Genomic DNA, 18078 nt, shown 5'->3' with positions numbered 1-18078 from the left:
CCGGGAGGGAGGTGGAACTCCACCGGGGGTGGACGGGGCTTACACAGCCCGCGCCACGCCCGCCGCAGGGCAGCGCCGGGTCCCGCGGTCCGCCCGCCCACAGGGGGGCGCTGTGGTGCCGCCGGTTCCCCCCGCCGCCGCCGTTGAGGCTCGGCCGCGGCCGCCGCGGTGAGGCGGGATGGGCAAGAGCTGCAAGGTGGTGGTGTGCGGGCAGGCCTCGGTGGGGAAAACCTCCATCCTGGAGCAGCTGCTCTACGGGAACCATGTGGTCGGTGAGTGCGGCGGCTCCCCCGGGTGTAGCGGGCCCTGGGCAGTGCCGGTCCGGGGATCCCTTTGGGCTGTCCCTGGTCACCCCCACACGCACCGGCCGCGCTGTGCCAGGGCCCCGGCAGCGTTCCCACGTGTCCCCCGCCCACCCCCGGCAGGTTCGGAGATGATCGAGACCCAGGAGGACATTTACGTGGGCTCCATCGAGACCGACCGCGGCGTGAGGGAGCAGGTGCGCTTCTACGACACGCGGGGGCTGCGGGACGGGCTGGAGCTGCCCAAGCACTGCTTCTCCTGCACCGACGGCTACGTGCTGGTCTACAGCACCGACAGCAAGGAGTCCTTCAAGCGTGTCGAGCTGCTCAAGAAGGAGATCGACAAGTCCAAGGACAAGAAGGAGGTGAGTCGCCCCGGGAGAGTGGGATCTGCTCCCCTTGGGCAGGTTGTCACCTTTGGTTTCTCCAGCCTGTCACAAGATTCTGATGGGTCCCTGATCTGGGAGACTCCCAGCAGTAACAGGCTGTCTTCTGGGATGCTCTCTGAGCATACAGGTGCTCAAAGGCTCCTTCTGCTTTGGGGCTGGTTTGGGGCACACAGACCCCAGCAGGAGGAGAAGGGAGCGCTGAGATCATTGGGTTTCAAAAGGCCTTGACATGGAATCAGTGGCAGGCCAGAACCACCACAGAGGGTCCCATGGCAGAGCCAGCCAGCCCTGCAGCTCCGTGCTTGGTCGTCAGGGGCCCTTCTCACCCTTTTGGAACAGGTCACCATTGTGGTTTTGGGCAACAAGTGTGACCTGCAGGAGCAGCGGCGGGTGGACCACGATGCAGCCCAGCACTGGGCCAAGGGCGAGAAGGTGAAGCTGTGGGAGGTGTCCGTGGCTGACCGGCGCACGCTGATCGAGCCCTTCATCTACCTGGCCAGCAAGATGACCCAGCCACAGAGCAAGTCTGCCTTTCCCCTGAGCCGCAAGAACAAGGGCAGTGGGTCCATGGATGGATGAGCCTGCTTCCCCTTCCCTTCCATTGCCACCTGCTCTTCCTCACCTCCCTGCTTCCCTCGCACGCTCCTCCTGCTGAGTCCTGCCTGGTGTCACGGAGCCTGTGGGAAGCAGGTGGCCAGGAGGAACAGTCATCCCAGGGCTAGGGATGGTCCTGGTGGATGAGAGAGGCAGTGGGACAGGAGCCACTCCTCTCCCTGCCCAGCCCCTGCAGCTGTCAGAGGTGCTACAGGAAGGTCAGGATTCACTCAATGACCCCTTCTGCTCTCGGGTGTAGGCCGGGAGAGTGGAACAGAGGCACAGCACAGGCTGGCTGGAGCGTGGGCATCAGCTCCACATCTGGAGGGAGCAACTCCCTCTTTTTCTATTTCCTGGCAACATGTGGGCAGGGCCTGTTTGCTGGCCCTGCCTCCAGCCAAGCAGCTCTCCTTGCCCTGCCCCAGCTGGCTCTGTGCTGCTCCCTGGCAGCTTGTCCCTTACCCTGGCAGTGTCCACTGCTCCTTTATGCACTGGAATATCCAGACATGCTGCCCCAGGGAATGCCTAGAACAGGACAGGTGCTTTTCCTGAGGGCAGGGTGCCCAAATGCACCATTCCAGCCCTCCTCTTCCTGAGTTCAGACTCAGCCATGAGCTTGGAGGAGATGGGGTTGTGCTTCACCTGCATACCTCGATCCTTGGAGGAGCTGGAACTGTACTTACCCTGCACAGCTCAGATGCTTTGGGCTGTGGCAGCTCTCACTGCCCACCTGCCACAATGCTGCCTCTTCTCAGAACCACCTTAAAACAAGGCACAGGTGTCCCAGCCCTACCCGGCAACACTTGTTCCCTTCAGATAGTCTGGATGTAGGAAAAGAACTGATGAAAAGCCCCAGTGTGTTTATACTTGTTCCTTTTATTTACCGAGTAACACAATAAAGCGATGAGATTCGGTTATCAAAATATTTTCCTTTTTTTTTTTTTCCCAACAGTTATAGTACATCAAAAAAATATACAATGAACATTACAGGAGGGTACTGGCCAAGTCCCTAGAGTCTGGATATTCCATTTTGGGTTTGGTTTTTTTTTTTTTTTTTCCTGGTGTTTTGAATCAAATTTCACATCACTCCAAGGTTATTTACAGAGGGGCACACGTTACCGAGCGCTATGGACTATCCCTACTCCTAGTACAGCATGTGCTAAGTCAAAGGCAGTAAATGCTTTGGAGAGCAGGAGGGGATTTGGGGGGATGCCATAACGGGGGTTTCTTATGCAGCTCGTTGCAGTATTACTGTCACTAGAAGGAATGGCTTTCACAGGGTTAAAGTGCCAAGAACAGGAGTGTGTCAGGACTCCACTGGTGAGGGGCAAGGAGCAGCCATGGCTCCAGCACAGGCTTTTTGGAACGATGGAGGGGAACAGGCCCACTGGTGCCACGTGGCTCTGCAAGCTGCAGCCCAGCTGCTCCAGGCTCCCCAAACTTCTGAGGGGCTGGGCACAGCACCAGGGGCTCATGGCACAGGAGGGGACCCACTGTCCTGCTGCGGTGGCTGGACTGGGGGTGACCCCAAGGGGCCTGGGAAGGGCACAGTGACACGGGCAGGGGTGGCTGGGGACGTGCCAGCCATGGGCTGCTTGGCACTGGGGAACAGGGACAGCATCTCCTGTCCCCTGGGGCCCCACCAGCACAGGCTCCTGTCCCCTGGGATGTGGGGTCCCTCTGTGTCCCCTGGGCTGTGGGACCATCTCCCTATCCCTGGCAAAGCCGTTTCTGCAGGGAGCCTTGCTTCCCTCACATATCCCACCACTGCTGCAAGACCTTTCCATTGTCTCCACACACAGCTGCTCACTCTTCTCGTGGTGCTCTCTCCCCACTCTCCTCCTTCCCTGGGGAAGGGGTGCTCTGAGCAGGTGAATTCACACCCAGGGGCTCCCTCACTCTCCTGTCTCCATGGCAGGAGCGCAGTGGTGGCTCCACAGTTGGTGCTGCCCACGGACCCTGCAGGTGTGAGCTCCTTCCTGCAGCTTTCCTGCCCTTGCCAAGGCTCCAGCCCTGGGAAGCAGATATGTTTCAGCCATCTGAGTCACCCATCGGCCCCTTCCTGTTCACCTTCCCGTGCCAGGCCCCATCCTGAGCATCGGTGGAGCACGCTGGGCAAAATCCTTCTGAAATCCAGGCGCTGCTTGTGGCCAAGACGTCAGATATGTGTGCTTGTGCGTGTGGATTCCCAGGTGCACACACCAGCCTGCCTCTTCCCGAGGGCTGGGAGGGAATGGGAGTCACAGCAGAGGTCTGAGCCAGCACCCTGGGCTGGGGACAGGACAGAGCTCAGTGTCATGTTGGTTCTTCTGCTGCCACCACTGCTCCAGCTGCAGCACCAAAGGGAATCGCAGGCGGCCAGTGTGGCGGGTGAGCTGCCCCCTGGATTGCATAGATCAGGGTGGGGTGTTCCTCCAGAGAAAGGTCCATTTGGGATGCAACTCTCTCTATGTACAGCAGCGTGCTGGGCACCCAGAGCGCCGCGGTGACAGTCCCAGACAGGTCATGCTTGGGCTGTCTGAGCACAGTGAAATGCAGAGCTATGGCCTCGGGGTCCCTCCAGAGCCTGGCACTCTGCAGGCTATGGGTGCACCTGCCACCTGATTGTCCAGGCTGCTGAGGACACCTTTGATTTTGGGAATCATCAGTAACTTCCTGGAAGCTCCTAACTGGGATGGGATCGGAGGGCTGTGCACGGCAGGTGAGCAGCAGCGTTGCCTTTCACTGGAGAACTGAAAGTGCTTTAGGGACATTCACTCAGCCTCACAGCATCTCCCGGGAGGTAGGGGCAGGGCTGTCCCCACGCTGGGACAGGGACAAGGACGGGTGCCAAGCACAGGGTCACCTCCTTGGGGAGCCAGCACTGGCACTCCTGGCCTTGCTGGGCATGAGTGGGGCCCAGCTTGGCCACATCGTGTGCTTCTGGGGCCAGGGCAGGGCCTGTGTGCTTTGGAGGGAGGAGGCACCGGCCCTGGGGTCAGCTATTGCTCTCGGAGTGAGGATATGGTCAGTGTGGCCGTGCCTGCCACCACAGGGGCTCTTTGGCTGGTGGGACGTAGGGAATTGGGACAGGGGGCTGGTGGGTGGCACAGAAACCTCCTGCCAGCACAGGCAGGTGCAGGGCTGGCAAGGGCACAGCCAGCCCAGGCTGAGAGAGAAACTGCCAGCTTCCCACTTGTGCTGGGGTTGTTTCTCCCAGGAAGAGCTGGGCTGAGATTCCCCTCACACTTCCCTTCCCACTGGGCTGGCAGGGAGCAGGGGGATGCTCCTTCTCCCAGGGACCAGCCAGCTCCTCTCCTTCCAGTCTGGAAACTGGGAGGGCGATGAAGAAGCAGCCAGCAGGCCAAGGACAGGCAGGCTGTGGCCGTGAGATGGTCCTGCTGATTTGGACACTGTCCTCTTCCATGCACTGCCTGGGCTCATCTGCTGAGCAGGGGCCAGCACAGGCTGGGGGAGCGGTGGGGATGCGCGGCGGGGCTGGCCAGGCTCTGTCAGGGCACCTCTCTCCAGTGGGAGCCCTCTCCAAGCAAAGGAGAAGCTGGGGTTGATGTCTACCACTACGTTTCCCCACCAGGCAGGAGAGCAGGTACGAGGAGCGCTGTCCCCAGCCCAGCCCAGTGCACAGAGCCTGGCCGGGTCAGCAGCTCTAGTAGGGTGCAAAGACGATGGGACCCGGCGTGGGGCGGACGTGAGCCGGCGGCGTTCGGAAAAGGGCTGGTCCGAGGATCGGCGCTTGGAACAGGGTGGTGGCAGCTGCCGGTCGCAGGGCGAGGGGTCCGGGCATGGCGCAGACGGCAGCGGCGGTGAGCGGGCTCGGCAGGAAACGGGTGGCCAGGGTTTTGGTGAGGTGCTTCTGCAAAGCCAGCTTGGACTGCAGGGAGGGAGGAGGAGACACCGTGAGATGGCAGGAGGGGTGGAGGAATCGCAAGTGAATGCTGCTGCCAAAGCACTCCCAAGTTATCCAGGAATAGACTCAAAACCCACCACCACAGCTCACCCTCCTTGAGGGGAGAAGCTGAGCTGTGGTGATGGAAACCAAGGTTTAAGAGAAGCAGCTCCCATAACTCACTGAAAGGATGGAGCGAGGATCTGTGAGCAAACCAAGCGCTGTGCAGGGAGACAGGTACCTTGAGAATACTCACTGCGAGGGCAGCATTCTTCTGCAGCTTGTTGTAGGGGCTGTACTTGGGCTTGGGTGGCTTCCCTGCCAGCCTGTCTTTGTGCCTCCGGCTGCTCATGTGCTGGGGAGGAAAACAGCACGATCACTGGGAGCCAGGACAGCCAGGGGTACCGTGTGGCTCAGGTCTGTGGGGACACCAGGTACCACACCCTGAGTCCCTCCACACCCACACCCAGTGCCCAGGCACTCCCAGGGCATTGTCACCTGCTTGAGCTGGGTCTCGGAGTTGACGTAGATCTCGCACACTTGGCAGTGGAAGGCCTTGTTCTGGATGTTGATGCTGCCCTTGTTCCCGATGCGCTTGGACTTGTGCCCTGCCCGGGAGAGCAGCTTGCCCCGGCCTCGCCGCAGCTGCGTGCCGTGACCTTCCAGCATCGACTTGTGCTTGGCGCCTGGCAGGAGGGGACACTCAGCTAACCCAGCCCCGCGCCAGTGCCACAGCAGCAGGAACATGGAACATCCAGCAGCAGGTGCCCTCCAACAGCACCAACCCGTGCCCAGCAGCACTTGCAGGCAGAGGGCACCGGGAGCCCGAACTTTTGCCATTGCTGCACAACCCCCTCCCAAACCCTGCCCAAGTGCACGTCGCAGGCAGAGCAGAGATGCTCATGTTCCCAGAGACCCCCCCTGCACGAGGCAGCTTTGGAGAAGCTGCTATTTCCAGCGTGTGCTGGAGCCTGTCGCCTGTCCCCGGGCGTTAGCACAGTCTGCAGCATCTGAGCCGTGCCCAAGGTCACAGCACAGCCAGGAATAGCTCAGCAGGGTCACAGCAGGTGGGGAAGGAGGAACCCAAGATCCCTGCACACCTGGGGACAGGGTGTTTGTCCTGTCCCTGACGAGGGTGCATGGGGAGCAAGTAATTTAAGCCCCTGCTAATTCATTCTGTTTTTTTAAGGAGCTGTGTGACAGCCACAGAGCAGCGCCAGCCTGCAAACGTTTGTTTGTTTGATTGTTTGTTTGTTTGTTCTTTTTCCCCCAAATCAGCTCCTGAATTTGTAACTGGAGCTGACAAAAGCAAAAGGACACGTCTGCAGCTAAGCCACAGCAGTGTCCTGAGCCAACCCTGCCCACGGCAGCTGCTGCTGCCCAGCAGGCAGTGGGGTGGGAGGAATTGCTCCCCAGTATTTGAAAGGACCTTCCGTTTAAATTTGGGGTGCCCAGCTTAAGCATCCTCTAGAGAAAGGGGTGAGCCAGGAGCTGGAGCTGCAGGGCCCACAGACCCCACTGGGGACCCCTGTACCATGGCTGCCACCACCCTGGGGGACCCTCAGCAGCTCCCACAGCTCCCACCCCAAGGGGCTGCCCCACATAGCCCAGGAGTCATTGCAGGCTGTGCAGCTCCACAGCTCATTGCATTCCCAGGGGTTTTCTCCATAGGGCCACAAGCCCAAACCACCAAGCTGCTTTGGGAAGTATTATTCCAGGTTTGGAAGAAACCCTGGCTAACAGCTTCAAGCTAAATGGAAAATAAAGTAGCCTCAATCACTTGATTAAATGTCCTTAATTGAGACATGATCAATAAGAGTGTTTGACCTGGTGAAAATTCACCCTGGAAGCTGCAGCCCAGGTAAAGCCCCATGACTTATCTGTGCAGGTAATTTTAATGAATGTTTTTTAATTACAGCAGCACTCATTAATGCTTGCTACTTCATTACAAGGCTGCTTGGTTATGGGGCGTTGCTGGACTTTGCTCAGAGCCCCAGTGAAGTGGCAGGGGCCCATCCCCCTGTCCCCCTGCCCCCCAAAAATGCCCTTACCGGTGTTGTGAGCCTCCAGCTGGGACAGGGAGTTGACGGTCACTTTGCAGGTGGGACAATACAGGTGCTGTTTGCTCTTTTTCCCCTCTTTCTCGCTCTCAGGGGCCGAGCTGACGCTGCTGCCTGACTCAGCTGCCTGTGCCTCAGCTGCCTGGGCGGATGAGGAGGCCACGCTGGTGGCATCTGAGGTGCCCTCTGACAGCTCGGAGGCTGGTGGGGAGCCCAGAGGGGCAACACTGCCTGGCAGCTCCACTGGTGATTCCTCAGTGCTGGGCACCAGCCCCAGGCTGCTGCCCTCACCCTCCGACTCCTGTGGGCTACTGGCATCAGCTGGTGGGAGGAGAAGGAGAGGGGGAAAGAGGAAAAGAGAAAGAAATGGGCAGGAAGAGAAAGTTCTCTGTGCTTGAACATGTTTTCTGGATTTCAGAGAGCACCCCCATATTCCCCAGACCATCCCAGAGGTTTGCATGCATCCCCAGCTCCCTCCTGTTCCAGCTGTTATCTCCAGTGCATGCAAGCTGGGCTCAGCACCAAACCCTGGTGCTGCCACAGCTCCCACCAGCCCCATCCCTGCATGTGGCAGAGCCCTGGGGGTGTGTGGGACAGGGCTCACTCCCAGAGACACCAAATCACAGGGAAAGCACCCCCTGTCCCCTGCAGGAGCTCAGGGGGCACCAACCACAGCCTCCCCAGCCCCACAGCCGCCCTGTACCTGTGCTGCCCAGCTCCCCACTGCCCACAGGGCTGGGGGCCAGCTCGGCTGTGCTGTCCTGGCCAGGGGTCCCTGCTGCAGCCCCCAGCACCTTCTGCTTGTTCTTCATGGCCTCGATGGCCTTCAGCCTCCGCGCGTGCTTGTGGCCCTTGTAGTGGGCCTCAGCCTGGTTCTGGGGGGAGACAGGGATGGCCGGGTCACTGCTGCGACAGACAGACAGACAGACAGACAGACAGACAGACAGACATGGGCAGGGCAGGGGCTCAGAGCCGGGAGTGGCCACTCAGGCAGGTTTCTAGTGCAGCCACCTCACCTGGTGGCACCCACGCCCAGGGTAGGAGCACTGCAAAGGGGGCCTGGGAGTGGGGTGTAGCACAGAGGGGTGTTGGCAGTGGGGTGTAGCAAAGAAGGGTTTTGTTTTGGCACTGAGGTGTAGCACAGAGGGTTTTTTTTTGGCAGTGGGGTGTAGCACACAAGGGTTTTAGCAGAGGGGTTTTAGCACAGGGGGTTTTAGAAGTGGGGTGTAGCACGGAGGGGCTTTTTTGGCAGTGGGGTGTAGAACAGAGGGGTGTTGGGAGTGGGGTGTAGCTCAGGGGGGGGTTTTGGCACTGGGGTGTAGCACAGAGGGGTTTTTTTGCACTGGGGTGTAGCACAGAGGTTTTTTGGCACTGGGGCGTAGCACAGACTGGTTTTTGGCAGTGGGGTGTAGCACAGAAGGGTTTTTAGCATTGGGGTGTAGCACAGAAAGGTTTTGGCACTGGGGTGTAGCACACAAGGGTCTTAACAGAGGGGTTTTAGCACAGGGGGTTTTAGCAGTGGGGTGTAGCACAGAGGGGTTTTTTGGCACTGGGGTGTAGCTCAGGGGGGTTTGGCACTGGGGTGTAGCACAGAGGGGGTTTTTGGCACTGGGGTGTAGCACAGAGGGGTTTTTGGCACTGGGGTGTAGCACAGAGGGGTTTTTGGCACTGGGGTGTAGCACAGGGGTTTTTTTGGCATTGGGGTGTAGCACAGAGGGGTTTTTTGGCACTGGGGTGTAGCACAGAGGGGTTTTTTGGCACTGGGGTGTAGCACAGAGGTTTTTGGCACTGGGCTGTAGCACAGAGTCATTTCCCTCCTCTCCCCAGCCTGCTCTGACACCAACATATTGAGGCCAAGGTATCACTCTCTAAGACATCAGCACGTTGCTTGCTTGGTGAGATAAGGACCCTGCTCTGATTAAATGCATCAAGTCACTCCTAAAAGCAGCTTTCAGGCAAAATTTATGACTCCAGAAACCTACAGTGAATTGTTGCTGTAAAAAAATGAAATAAAGGGGTTTTTTGGTGGGGAGGACACATCACCCAGTGTACCCTAAGGGGTGTCCAACACATGGTTCATGTCCCCAGCTCCTCTCTCTCAGTGAGCACTGGATAATGAAGCGTGACTCTGATGGATTCATGTCTGCACCAAACTGATAAAAATGGCCACAAAAATAATTCCCCTGAACACTGTAGTCCTCCCAACAGGGACAATGCTGCATTGTCCCCCCAAATCAACCCCGTTTTGGCAATTTATGGAGTGGAACCCCAGTCTGAATGAGACACTGTACCCCTTAGTGGGACAGATTAATTTGCACAGCATTCCTGGGGGCCAGCTGAGGATTCCTGGGCTCAGCAGCAGGAACCATCCTACCCCATCCCTCGCCTTCCCTCCCCCTGTGGCTTCCCAAGGGCTGGGGCTGGTACGTGGGAAAGCAAAGGGCGAGTCCAAGCGTGGTGCCTCATTAGCAAAGACAATGAACTGCCCCTGGAAAACAGGGCTGGGTGCAGCCAAAGTAGGTCACAGCCTCCATGCTGGAACACCCACGGGCTGTGAGGGTCTGGGCCAGCCAGGGGGACCTGGAGGGACATGGGCAGAGCAGGAATGGGGGCACGGGGTGCTCGTGGGGAGCACATTGTGGGACTGACCCTCCTGGCACAACACCTCTAGCTGGGAAGCAATGAGCAATGAAGGAAGCAATGCTTTTCCTGAGCTGCTTGGCCGTGGAGTGAAATCATGAAGCCCAGAACCAGGGATTTTTGCTGGCAGAGCAGCAGCAGCAGCCCCAGGCAGTGCAGATCCAGCATGGCCAGGCTGGGATGGCTCCTCTGCAGGCAGGAGCAGCTCCAGCAGCCCAGAGCTCCTGTGCTGCTGGGCACCAAAAGGACTGGCAGCTCTGGTGGATGACACTGAACATGGGGATGGATGAGATTGACTCAGGGATGGATGGGACTGACCCAGGGATGGATGGGACTGACCCAGGGATGGATGAGACTGACCCAGGGATAGGTGAGAGTGACCCAGGGATGGGTGAGAGTGACCCAGGGATGGGTGAGAGTGACCCAGGGATGGATGAGAGTGACCCAGGGATGGATGAGAGTGACCCAGGGATGGATGGGTGAGAGTGACCCAGGGCTGGATGAGAGTGACCCAGGGATGGGTGAGAGTGACCCAGGGATGGGTGAGACTGACCCAGGGATGGGTGAGACTGACCCAGGGATGGATGGGACTGACCCAGGGCTGGATGAGAGTGACCCAGGGATGGGTGAGAGTGACCCAGGGATGGCTGAGAGTGACCCAGGGCTGGATGAGACTGAGCCAGGGATGGATGAGACTGAGCCAGGGATGGATGAGAGTGACCCAGGGATGGATGAGAGTGACCCAGGGCTGGATGAGAGTGACCCATTTTTGATGACACCCCTGGCAGGGCTGGCCCCGTGTCCCTCCTCACCCCCAGCCCCGTGTGTGGCCCCACTCACAGCAGAGTTGAAGCGCAGGTGGCAGATGTTGCAGGAGATGAATTGCTTCTTCTTGAGCGGGGCGGGCACGCCGAAGGTGTGGCTGATCACTGCCTTCTGCACCGGGTCCATCTGCAAGGGCAGGGAGGGAGGGAGGGAGGGAGGGCTGGCTGCTGTGTCCTTGTTGGAACCCAGGAAATCCCTCTGGCTGCCCTGGGGGACTCGAGCCCCTGCCCAGGGGGGCTCAGAGACCTTGGCACAGAGCCCAAGACCCCTGGGCCTCTGATTTAGCCCATGGAAAAACAATTACCAACCTTTATATGAAGAATTACAAGTCAAAAGAGTTTAAGTAGAATGATAGTGAATTGATCACAGGGTGAAAAATAGATTTTTTTGGGGGGTTTTAGAATGGGGGTTCAGGGGGCAAAATGGAGGAATCTGGGCATGGCCAGTCTTTCTCCTTCTTGGCCTCCATCTTCTGCTGTGATGTTGGCACTTTTGGATTGGTTTAGAGTAGAAGCTCACTGTCTAACACAAGTGATAGGTATTGGGAAGTGATGGTAAATAATGTACACGTAGTTTTTAGTATAAAAGATAACACCAGTGTGCCTCAACCCAACTGGCCAGACAGACCTCAGTGGGTCAGAGAAAGAATTTTATAGATAAGAAGCAATAAACAACCTCGAGAACAAGAACAGAAGAGTTCTGACTCCTTCTTTGACAGCTGGGCTGGGAAAAGAGACTTTCTAACACATCTTGGGGTCACTCTGAGCAGCAGAGATTCTGGGGTGTCCTGATGGCTGCCCCAGTGTGGCACCATGATCTGGTGACCCCCAGGCCTGTCACACTCCCAAGGATCCACTGCCAAGGCCACAGAGCTCACAGGGGGTGGCTGCAAGGAGCAGGGGATGCATCTGCTGAGGAGATGCAGCCATGGAGGCTTCCCTGCACAGGGCAGGGTGCAGGGTCAACACTGGCTCCTGTCCTGCTTAAACCAGGCCTGAATCCATCAAATCCACCAGGTCTGAATGTTGGCTGGGGTCTGGCAGAAGGGATGAGACCCCATGGGCACCAGTGTGTGCCCAAGTCCCCTCTCCCCTCACAAAGACATTTGTGTCACAGATGACAAATCACCAGTTTGAACCTCCCTGGCTACCCTTGACCTCAACAGGAGCAGAAACCACCAAATGGGGGAGCAGAAGCCACCAAAACAAACATGTGGCCATTCATTCTCCATGTGCTCCTCAGCAGAGAGTTGGGATGTCCCCATGCAATGCCAAAGGCACGAGCAGGGCCGTGTGTGCCAGCCCACAGGGGTGCCAGGCCAGGAGGGACACCCAAGACACAGGAGGGACACCCAAGACACAGAGCCCACAAAAGCCCCTCTGGGCTGCCCCACTGCTGCCCAGATGTGCTTTCCACCCTCTCAAGCCCAACAATGACAACTCAGTCACCAGGCTGGGCACACACAGAACCCCTCCAGTGCCCTGCCAGGTGTCTGTCTGTCTGTCCTCCAGCCTGCCCAGGGCTGTGGTGGGGCCAAGCCTGTGGCCAGTGCCAGCCCCCAGCCCTTCTGTCTCACCCCAGGGCTCGGCCTCATTCCACAGCCCAAGCACCAAACTGCTTCCAAAAGCCATAATTGTTTTTAACAAAATGCATTTATTAAGGAAGAAAACATAAGAATAACCTCTTTGTCTGAGCGTGGCTCCAATCTATAATGCAAGTATTGTTCCCTAGCCTGTGGCACAGGGAGATTATCTTATCTGAGTCCTGCTGTCAGGAGAGCCAGGGGTTTTCAGTGATCATATTTCTCTGCAAAGCTATTTCACTGCCCAGACAGGTGCATCAGTCTTCGAGGCACATGCCTGGACAACAGCACCATTATCAAGACCCCAAATTCCTTTCCAGGAGTGAGCAGAATGGTAAAAGCAGGTGATTAATGAAGTGCCTGTTTGCTATGAGATTTTACTCACTTATCTGGCATATAAATGAAGAGGCATTTGGGGTTCAGCAGAGACCTTGGGGGAAGCTACAGATGGCCAAGATGCTGCTCCATGCCTGACAACAAACATTGCAACGTGCTGCTGGCAGCACCCCCATGCTGCTGGGATGCTGGGCCAGGGCTTGTTTTCCAGAGAAACACCCAACTTTCCATTCAGAAAGGAAAAACTGCTCCAACCCTCCCAGCAGTTCCAGCTGGTTGTGCCCACCAAGCCCTGGCAGCTCCCGTGGGCTCATCCACACCCTGGGCAGGGTGGGGATCAGAGGAGGGCGCAGAGGAAAGGGAGATCCTGGCACAAGGACACAAATGAGCCCAGGGACTGTCTTGGCCTCATCCCAAACCTGCCAGTGAAGCCAGGGGGACACATCTGAGCCTCAGCTGCACGGTGGTGGTGCTGAGCAGCCCCAGCACAGGGTCTCCTCATCTGTTACCTTGGTTTTTTAAGATTTTCTAAGCCTTCTGATGCTGACATTCTTGTATTGAACTTTCTCACACACTTTCTGTAAATTACTCGTTGTTTTGCATTCCCTTACAGAGGAGGAGAAAGTTGATGGACTGTGGGTCTGTCCAGTGTCACTGGAGAGAGGTGGCACTGTCACCCTCCAATGCACTGTCACTCTTGGAAAATTATAAATGTTAGAGTCAGAAAATAAACTTCCCTTTTTCTTCACCTTGACAACAGCGGTGTGAGCTTGTGTTCTTTCATGTCCTATGGCAACACTCATCCTCCTGGGGTCATGCCAGGGTGATGGCACCAACCTGGATCTTTCCACCCTCTGTGCTTGTGCCAAGTCCACCCTGCTCCACCCTGTGTCTCTGTGTCCACCAGAGCACCTGCACCTGCTCTGGGCAGGCACAGACTCACACTGCAGGGGCTGGGCTGGCAGCACCCTCAGAGCTGGCTCCTCACCCCAGCCCCAGGGCATTGCTGGTGCCCACTGCTGCTCCTGCTGTCCCAAAGTGAGCACGAGCACTGTCCCAAGCTGCCCAGCCCCACGGGAGCACACATGGCCCCAGGGGCTTTGCCAGAAGCCCAGCCCAGCTCCAGCCCACGCCGAGCACATCTGAGAGCCCTGGTGCTTCTCCCCAAAACCAGACACAAACATCCCTCTGTTCCTCCCTGCTGCCTGCCCTCACAGCTCTCCCAGACATGAGAAATACCCCCAGCTTCTGTGGGGCTACCTACCAGTGCCTGCAGCCAGGGATTGAGGCAGTTCCCAAAAGAATGGAGCCAGCAGCAGAGGTGGCTTTGGGCACAGCAGTCTTGGGGAATAAAGATCCCAGCTTTATAGCCAATTCCTATTGACTCACATTGCTTTATTTATCCCTGGATGTTCCTGCTGATATAAATAGCCATCCCTGTGCTGTGGCCACTGAGGTCAGGGCAGGAATTCACAGGGATGCAGCATCCCCTCAGATCCTGTCTGCTGACTGAGTTTTACCAGGCACTGCTGGGTCCTGGGGATTTGCAACATCCCAAGCTGAGGGAATGAGGGAAGGGCCTTTGGAGCAAGGAAAGTGCTGTTAGGGTTTTTTTTTCCCCCCCTGGTTGTTGCTCTAAGTGACAGGAGGCAGCTTGGAAGGGTTTTGTTGGCTCTGGAGTAAAACATCTGCTGGGTTCATGGGAGCCCTGTGACCTGCTCGGAGCGTTGTGCTGGGCAGTGCAAACATCTCCTGCTCTGCAGGGCATCACTGAGCCCTCACAGCACCACCAGCCACGCAGGGCATGACAGGGGAGCCCCCAGATCCTGCTGCAGAGCAGCTCCAAGGTGGCAGCAACCTCAGCAAAGGGCAGACCCTGACTGCTCCTTCCATCCCTGTCCCCACACTGAGGCCCAAGCGGAGCCTGACCAGCCTGGCTCAGGCTGCAGGGATGCTCCAGCCCCTCATCCTCAGGGATGGAAGCTCTGCTCTGGCTCCTCAGAGCAGCTCAGGCTGCAGGGATGCTCCAGCCCCTCATCCTGAGGGATGGAAGCTCTGCTCTGGCTCCTCCAGAGCAGCTTAGGGTGCTCCAGCCCCTCATCCTGAGGGATGGAAGCTCTGCTCTGGCTCCTCCAGAGCAGCTTAGGGTGCTCCAGCCCCTCATTCTGAGGGATGGAAGCTCTGCTCTGGCTCCTCCAGAGCAGCTCAGGCTGCAGGGATGCTCCAGCCCCTCATCCTGAGGGATGGAAGCTCTGCTCTGGCTCCTCCAGAGCAGCTTAGGGTGCTCCAGCCCCTCATTCTGAGGGATGGAAGCTCTGCTCTGCTCCTCAGAGCCACCAGCCTGGCACACCCTGCACCTCACCCAGCCTCTTTTGGCCACATCTCCAGCACAGACACACCCCAAAGGGCAGCTCCTGCCCCTGGACCATCAGCCAGCAGCACACACCGGGCTCAGGTCTGAGCTCAGAGTCCCCTCATGGCTGGGACAGCCTCCCCTGGCATCTCTGTGGATGTCTGCCCCATCCTCTGAGGCAGGAGCCCACATGGAGCACAGCAGCCACCAGCAAGTTCCAGATTCATTTTCCAAATTAGTGATTTTTTTAAAGCAACAGCCGTGGGTGAGGCAGCGGCAGGTGGGAGCCAAGAGGGGAGGACAGCAGGCGTTGGGTCAAGTTCACTCCTGACTCCAGAGACTAAAAAAAGAGTCCAGACAAAAAGCAGGAACTATAATGGCATCAAAACCCCTCCTGTCCTGTGTTCCAGCTCATTAGCCCGGGGAGAGGCTGGGCTGGGGCTTCAAAAGAGCTTAAAGGACTCAGAGCCTAAATCCCATTCAACAGCAACAGGAATCCTGTGCCTGATTTCTGGACTGTCTTTGAGGATCTCAGCGATAATTTGCACCTTCTGAGCACGTTTAAGCTCAAAGCCACTCACAAAAGGCCAGTGAGCAGGGAGGGGGCTCATTTCCAGGTTCATGAGAGAAAACAATGGGCACTGACTGAGCCCCAGAACACCAGCATGCAGTGCCTCTGGGGCAGAGATGGGGAGCAGCCCCCGAGTTCTGCTTTACCCAGAGCAGAACCTGCTCCCCAACAATTCTGGCAGCACCCAGGGCTTACAGAGACCCCTACGGGGCTGGGACCAGCCTGGAGGAGGGGAGCAGCACTGGGAGAAAACCGATTCTGGTGTATCTCTGGCCACATCCATGGCAGTCTAACTGCCTAATGGAACATCTCTAAGGATGTGTGTCATTGCCCACCCCACAATGCTGGGTTGGTGGTCCAAGGTCAGGACTTGGAGGCCAAGTGGGAGGTGGGAGCAGCCCCCCAGCACTCTGACTCCTCCAACATTCACAGCACCAGCCACATTCCTCATCTCTGTAGTACATTCTTTTCTTTTCCTTATTTAATTTTCAACTAATGAACTGCTCTCCAGAGCTACTTTATTACTATTGATTCCAGGGGCAAAATCCAATTGATCTTGGTTAAAATGAACCATGTTTTTAATTCTGGTACTGACAGGCTCTGGCTGGGCAGGAACCTCTCCGAGCTAAGGGCAAAGTGGGCATGTTGAACTGGCATCCAGCAGCCAAAGACCCCAGGAATTAAACCAGGAACTACCTGGTAGTGTTCAAGGAGTGGTGCCATGCAGAGAAGGGACTGCTCTAGGGGAGGAGGGGTCCAGCAGCCAATGCCCATCCTCCCTGGGTGTCACAGACACATTTTATGAAAAATCCTTTCGTTAGGATTTTTTTCTCCTGAGAAGCTGAGAGGCCTCAGGAACAAAATGTAAACAATAATTAATCTGCTGCTGTGGAATGCAACAGGTGCATCTTTGATTGGTCCATGTTGGTTGTTTTTAATTAATGGCCAATCACAGTCCAGCTGCCTTGGACTCTCTGAGAGTCACAAGCTTTTGATATCATTCCACTTCTTTCCTTGCCAGCCTTCTGATAAAATCCTTTCTTCTATTCTTTTAGTATGGTTTTAATATAATACATATATATCATAAAATAATAAATCAGCCTTCTGAAACATGGAGTCAGATCCTCATCTCTTCCTGGGACCCCTGCAAACACCACACCTGGGGACTCACCGTGTTGAAGTTGGGGAAGAGGTTGAGAGGTGATGTCCCGTTGAGCCTGAAGGTCAGGAAGTGCTTGATGTCCAAGGGAGGATGAAGAGGCCGGCCAGGGATGGGCAGTGATGCTAAGAGGGGGCTGCTGTGTCCGGAGGGACCTGGGCAGGCAGAGGGAGAGAGCGGCGTTAGCACCGTGATCCCTGCTGGCAGCAGGAGGACAGAGCACACCAGACATGGCACATGGGGACACCTGGACCCATCCAGGGAGACACCCCAGCCCAGGGTGGCCCTGGGCACCCCTTTGCCTCCCAAACTCCAAACTTTCAAACCTTCCAGGCTCCAAACCAGCACCCCAGGTCCAAACTGGATGCTGCCACCTCCGCATCCCAGCGTGGACACGTGCAGGAGTCCAAAGCCTCAAAAAGTGCCCAAACCTCCCCCAGGGAAGCAGCTCCTCCCCTGAGCTCCCCCAAACCAGCACCAACCAGGGCTCCTCACCACGGCTGGTGAGGATTTGGCTGCCAGCAGCAGCCACAGGGCTGGAGGCAGAGGCAGAGGTGCCCCCACTCCTGCGGCACAGCCGCCACTCCCCGTCCCCCGCAAACGAACCACGCGCTCCAGTGTGGGATTTAAAAATAGCCCAGAGTTATTAATAATGTTCTGTTTCAACAGAAAACACCCGTGGGATTGAGGGAAGGAGGGAAGGGAGGCCAAGCAGAGGTCTGTCTCCAGCCTGCTCTCCATCCCAGCATCACAGATGATGAGCACAGGGAAGCGTCCCACAAGTGGCACAAGGAGTCCCTGCCCAGCTCTGGGAGCAAGGAGGGGGGAAAGATAAAATAAAATAAATTAACTAATCAAATACAATAAATAAGAAATGGTTTCAGAGTGCTGTGAGCCAGAAGAGCCCATTCAAATCCCACATGGCTTCACACCCCCTCCAACCCAGCCACAGCCCCGTCCCTTTTCCTGCAGCAAGGACAAGGTCAGTGTTCCTCGTTCCTTTGGATTTTTTTGAGGTTTGGGTTCTTTTCCACCTCAAAGGCATCATGGATCCCTTGACCCAGCACAGCACAACCACCCTCCTGGGCCTGAGAATACCCTTGTGGGAGGCTGCCTGGCCAGCACCCACTCCCCCAGCAGAAACTCTCCACCAGCACCGAGCCTGAGCCCTCCTCCAGCCCCCACACCCCAATTCCAGCTATGCAGAACAAGGCTCCTGCTGCTCCTCACTCTGCTCCGCACCCTCCCCACGCCAATCCCGGCTGCTGCAGGGTCTGAGACACATCAGAAATTCCAAGTTCGAGAGGTTCCCTGGATTTGAGCAGCCAGTGCTCGTCGCCAGCCCCACGGGCACCAACGACCTCTTTCTGGGCGAGCGCAC

The 18078-nt window shown here is 57.1% G+C and overlaps 2 protein-coding genes across 8 annotated transcripts in view; one reads left to right on the top strand and one right to left on the bottom strand.

Annotated features, from left to right (window-relative positions):
• The first annotated feature begins 32 nt into the window (after positions 1-32).
• Positions 33-2208, top strand: NKIRAS2 (NFKB inhibitor interacting Ras like 2). Of its 2 annotated transcripts, XM_054649869.2 has the most exons (4): positions 33-272; positions 426-503; positions 601-667; positions 1031-1269. In XM_054649869.2, the coding sequence occupies exons 1-4, from the start codon at positions 179-181 to the stop codon at positions 1125-1127; spliced, it is 336 nt and encodes a 111-aa protein (XP_054505844.1). In that variant the 5' UTR covers positions 33-178; the 3' UTR covers positions 1128-1269. The 2 variants fall into 2 exon arrangements, with proteins under 2 accessions (XP_054505844.1, XP_054505843.1); XM_054649868.2 differs by having other exon boundaries at positions 41-272; positions 426-667; positions 1031-2208.
• Positions 2142-18078, bottom strand: part of ZNF385C (zinc finger protein 385C) — a 69117-nt gene continuing 53180 nt past the window's right edge. For 3 of the 6 annotated variants that reach the window (XM_077190918.1, XM_077190921.1, XM_077190922.1), the window contains 7 exons: positions 16710-16852; positions 10712-10822; positions 7935-8106; positions 7223-7552; positions 5670-5857; positions 5413-5515; positions 2142-5156 (listed from right to left, as the gene is read on the bottom strand). In XM_077190918.1, the coding sequence (XP_077047033.1) occupies positions 4843-5156; positions 5413-5515; positions 5670-5857; positions 7223-7552; positions 7935-8106; positions 10712-10822; positions 16710-16852 (1361 nt within the window). In that variant the 3' untranslated portion in view covers positions 2142-4842. Of the gene's footprint in view, positions 5157-5412; positions 5527-5669; positions 5858-7222; positions 7553-7934; positions 8107-10711; positions 10823-16709; positions 16853-18078 lie in introns of all 6 variants that reach the window. The other 3 variants (XM_054649412.2, XM_077190920.1, XM_077190919.1) reach the window with 3 other exon arrangements.

The sequence above is a fragment of the Agelaius phoeniceus genome, chromosome 26, assembly GCF_051311805.1.
Source record: "Agelaius phoeniceus isolate bAgePho1 chromosome 26, bAgePho1.hap1, whole genome shotgun sequence".
Classification (NCBI taxonomy): Eukaryota; Metazoa; Chordata; class Aves; order Passeriformes; family Icteridae; genus Agelaius; species Agelaius phoeniceus.
The sequence above is the reverse complement of the archived record's forward strand: the minus strand, read 5'-3'. Positions and strand labels throughout refer to the sequence as shown.

Coding starts and splice junctions, on each gene's coding strand:
- NKIRAS2 (XM_054649868.2), top strand. CDS start 179: ATGGGCAAGAGCTGCAAGGTGGTGGTGTGCGGGCAGGCCTCGGTGGGG. Junction 273..425: donor CTACGGGAACCATGTGGTCG/GTGAGTGCGGCG, acceptor CACCCCCGGCAG/GTTCGGAGATGATCGAGACC. Junction 668..1,030: donor AGTCCAAGGACAAGAAGGAG/GTGAGTCGCCCC, acceptor CTTTTGGAACAG/GTCACCATTGTGGTTTTGGG.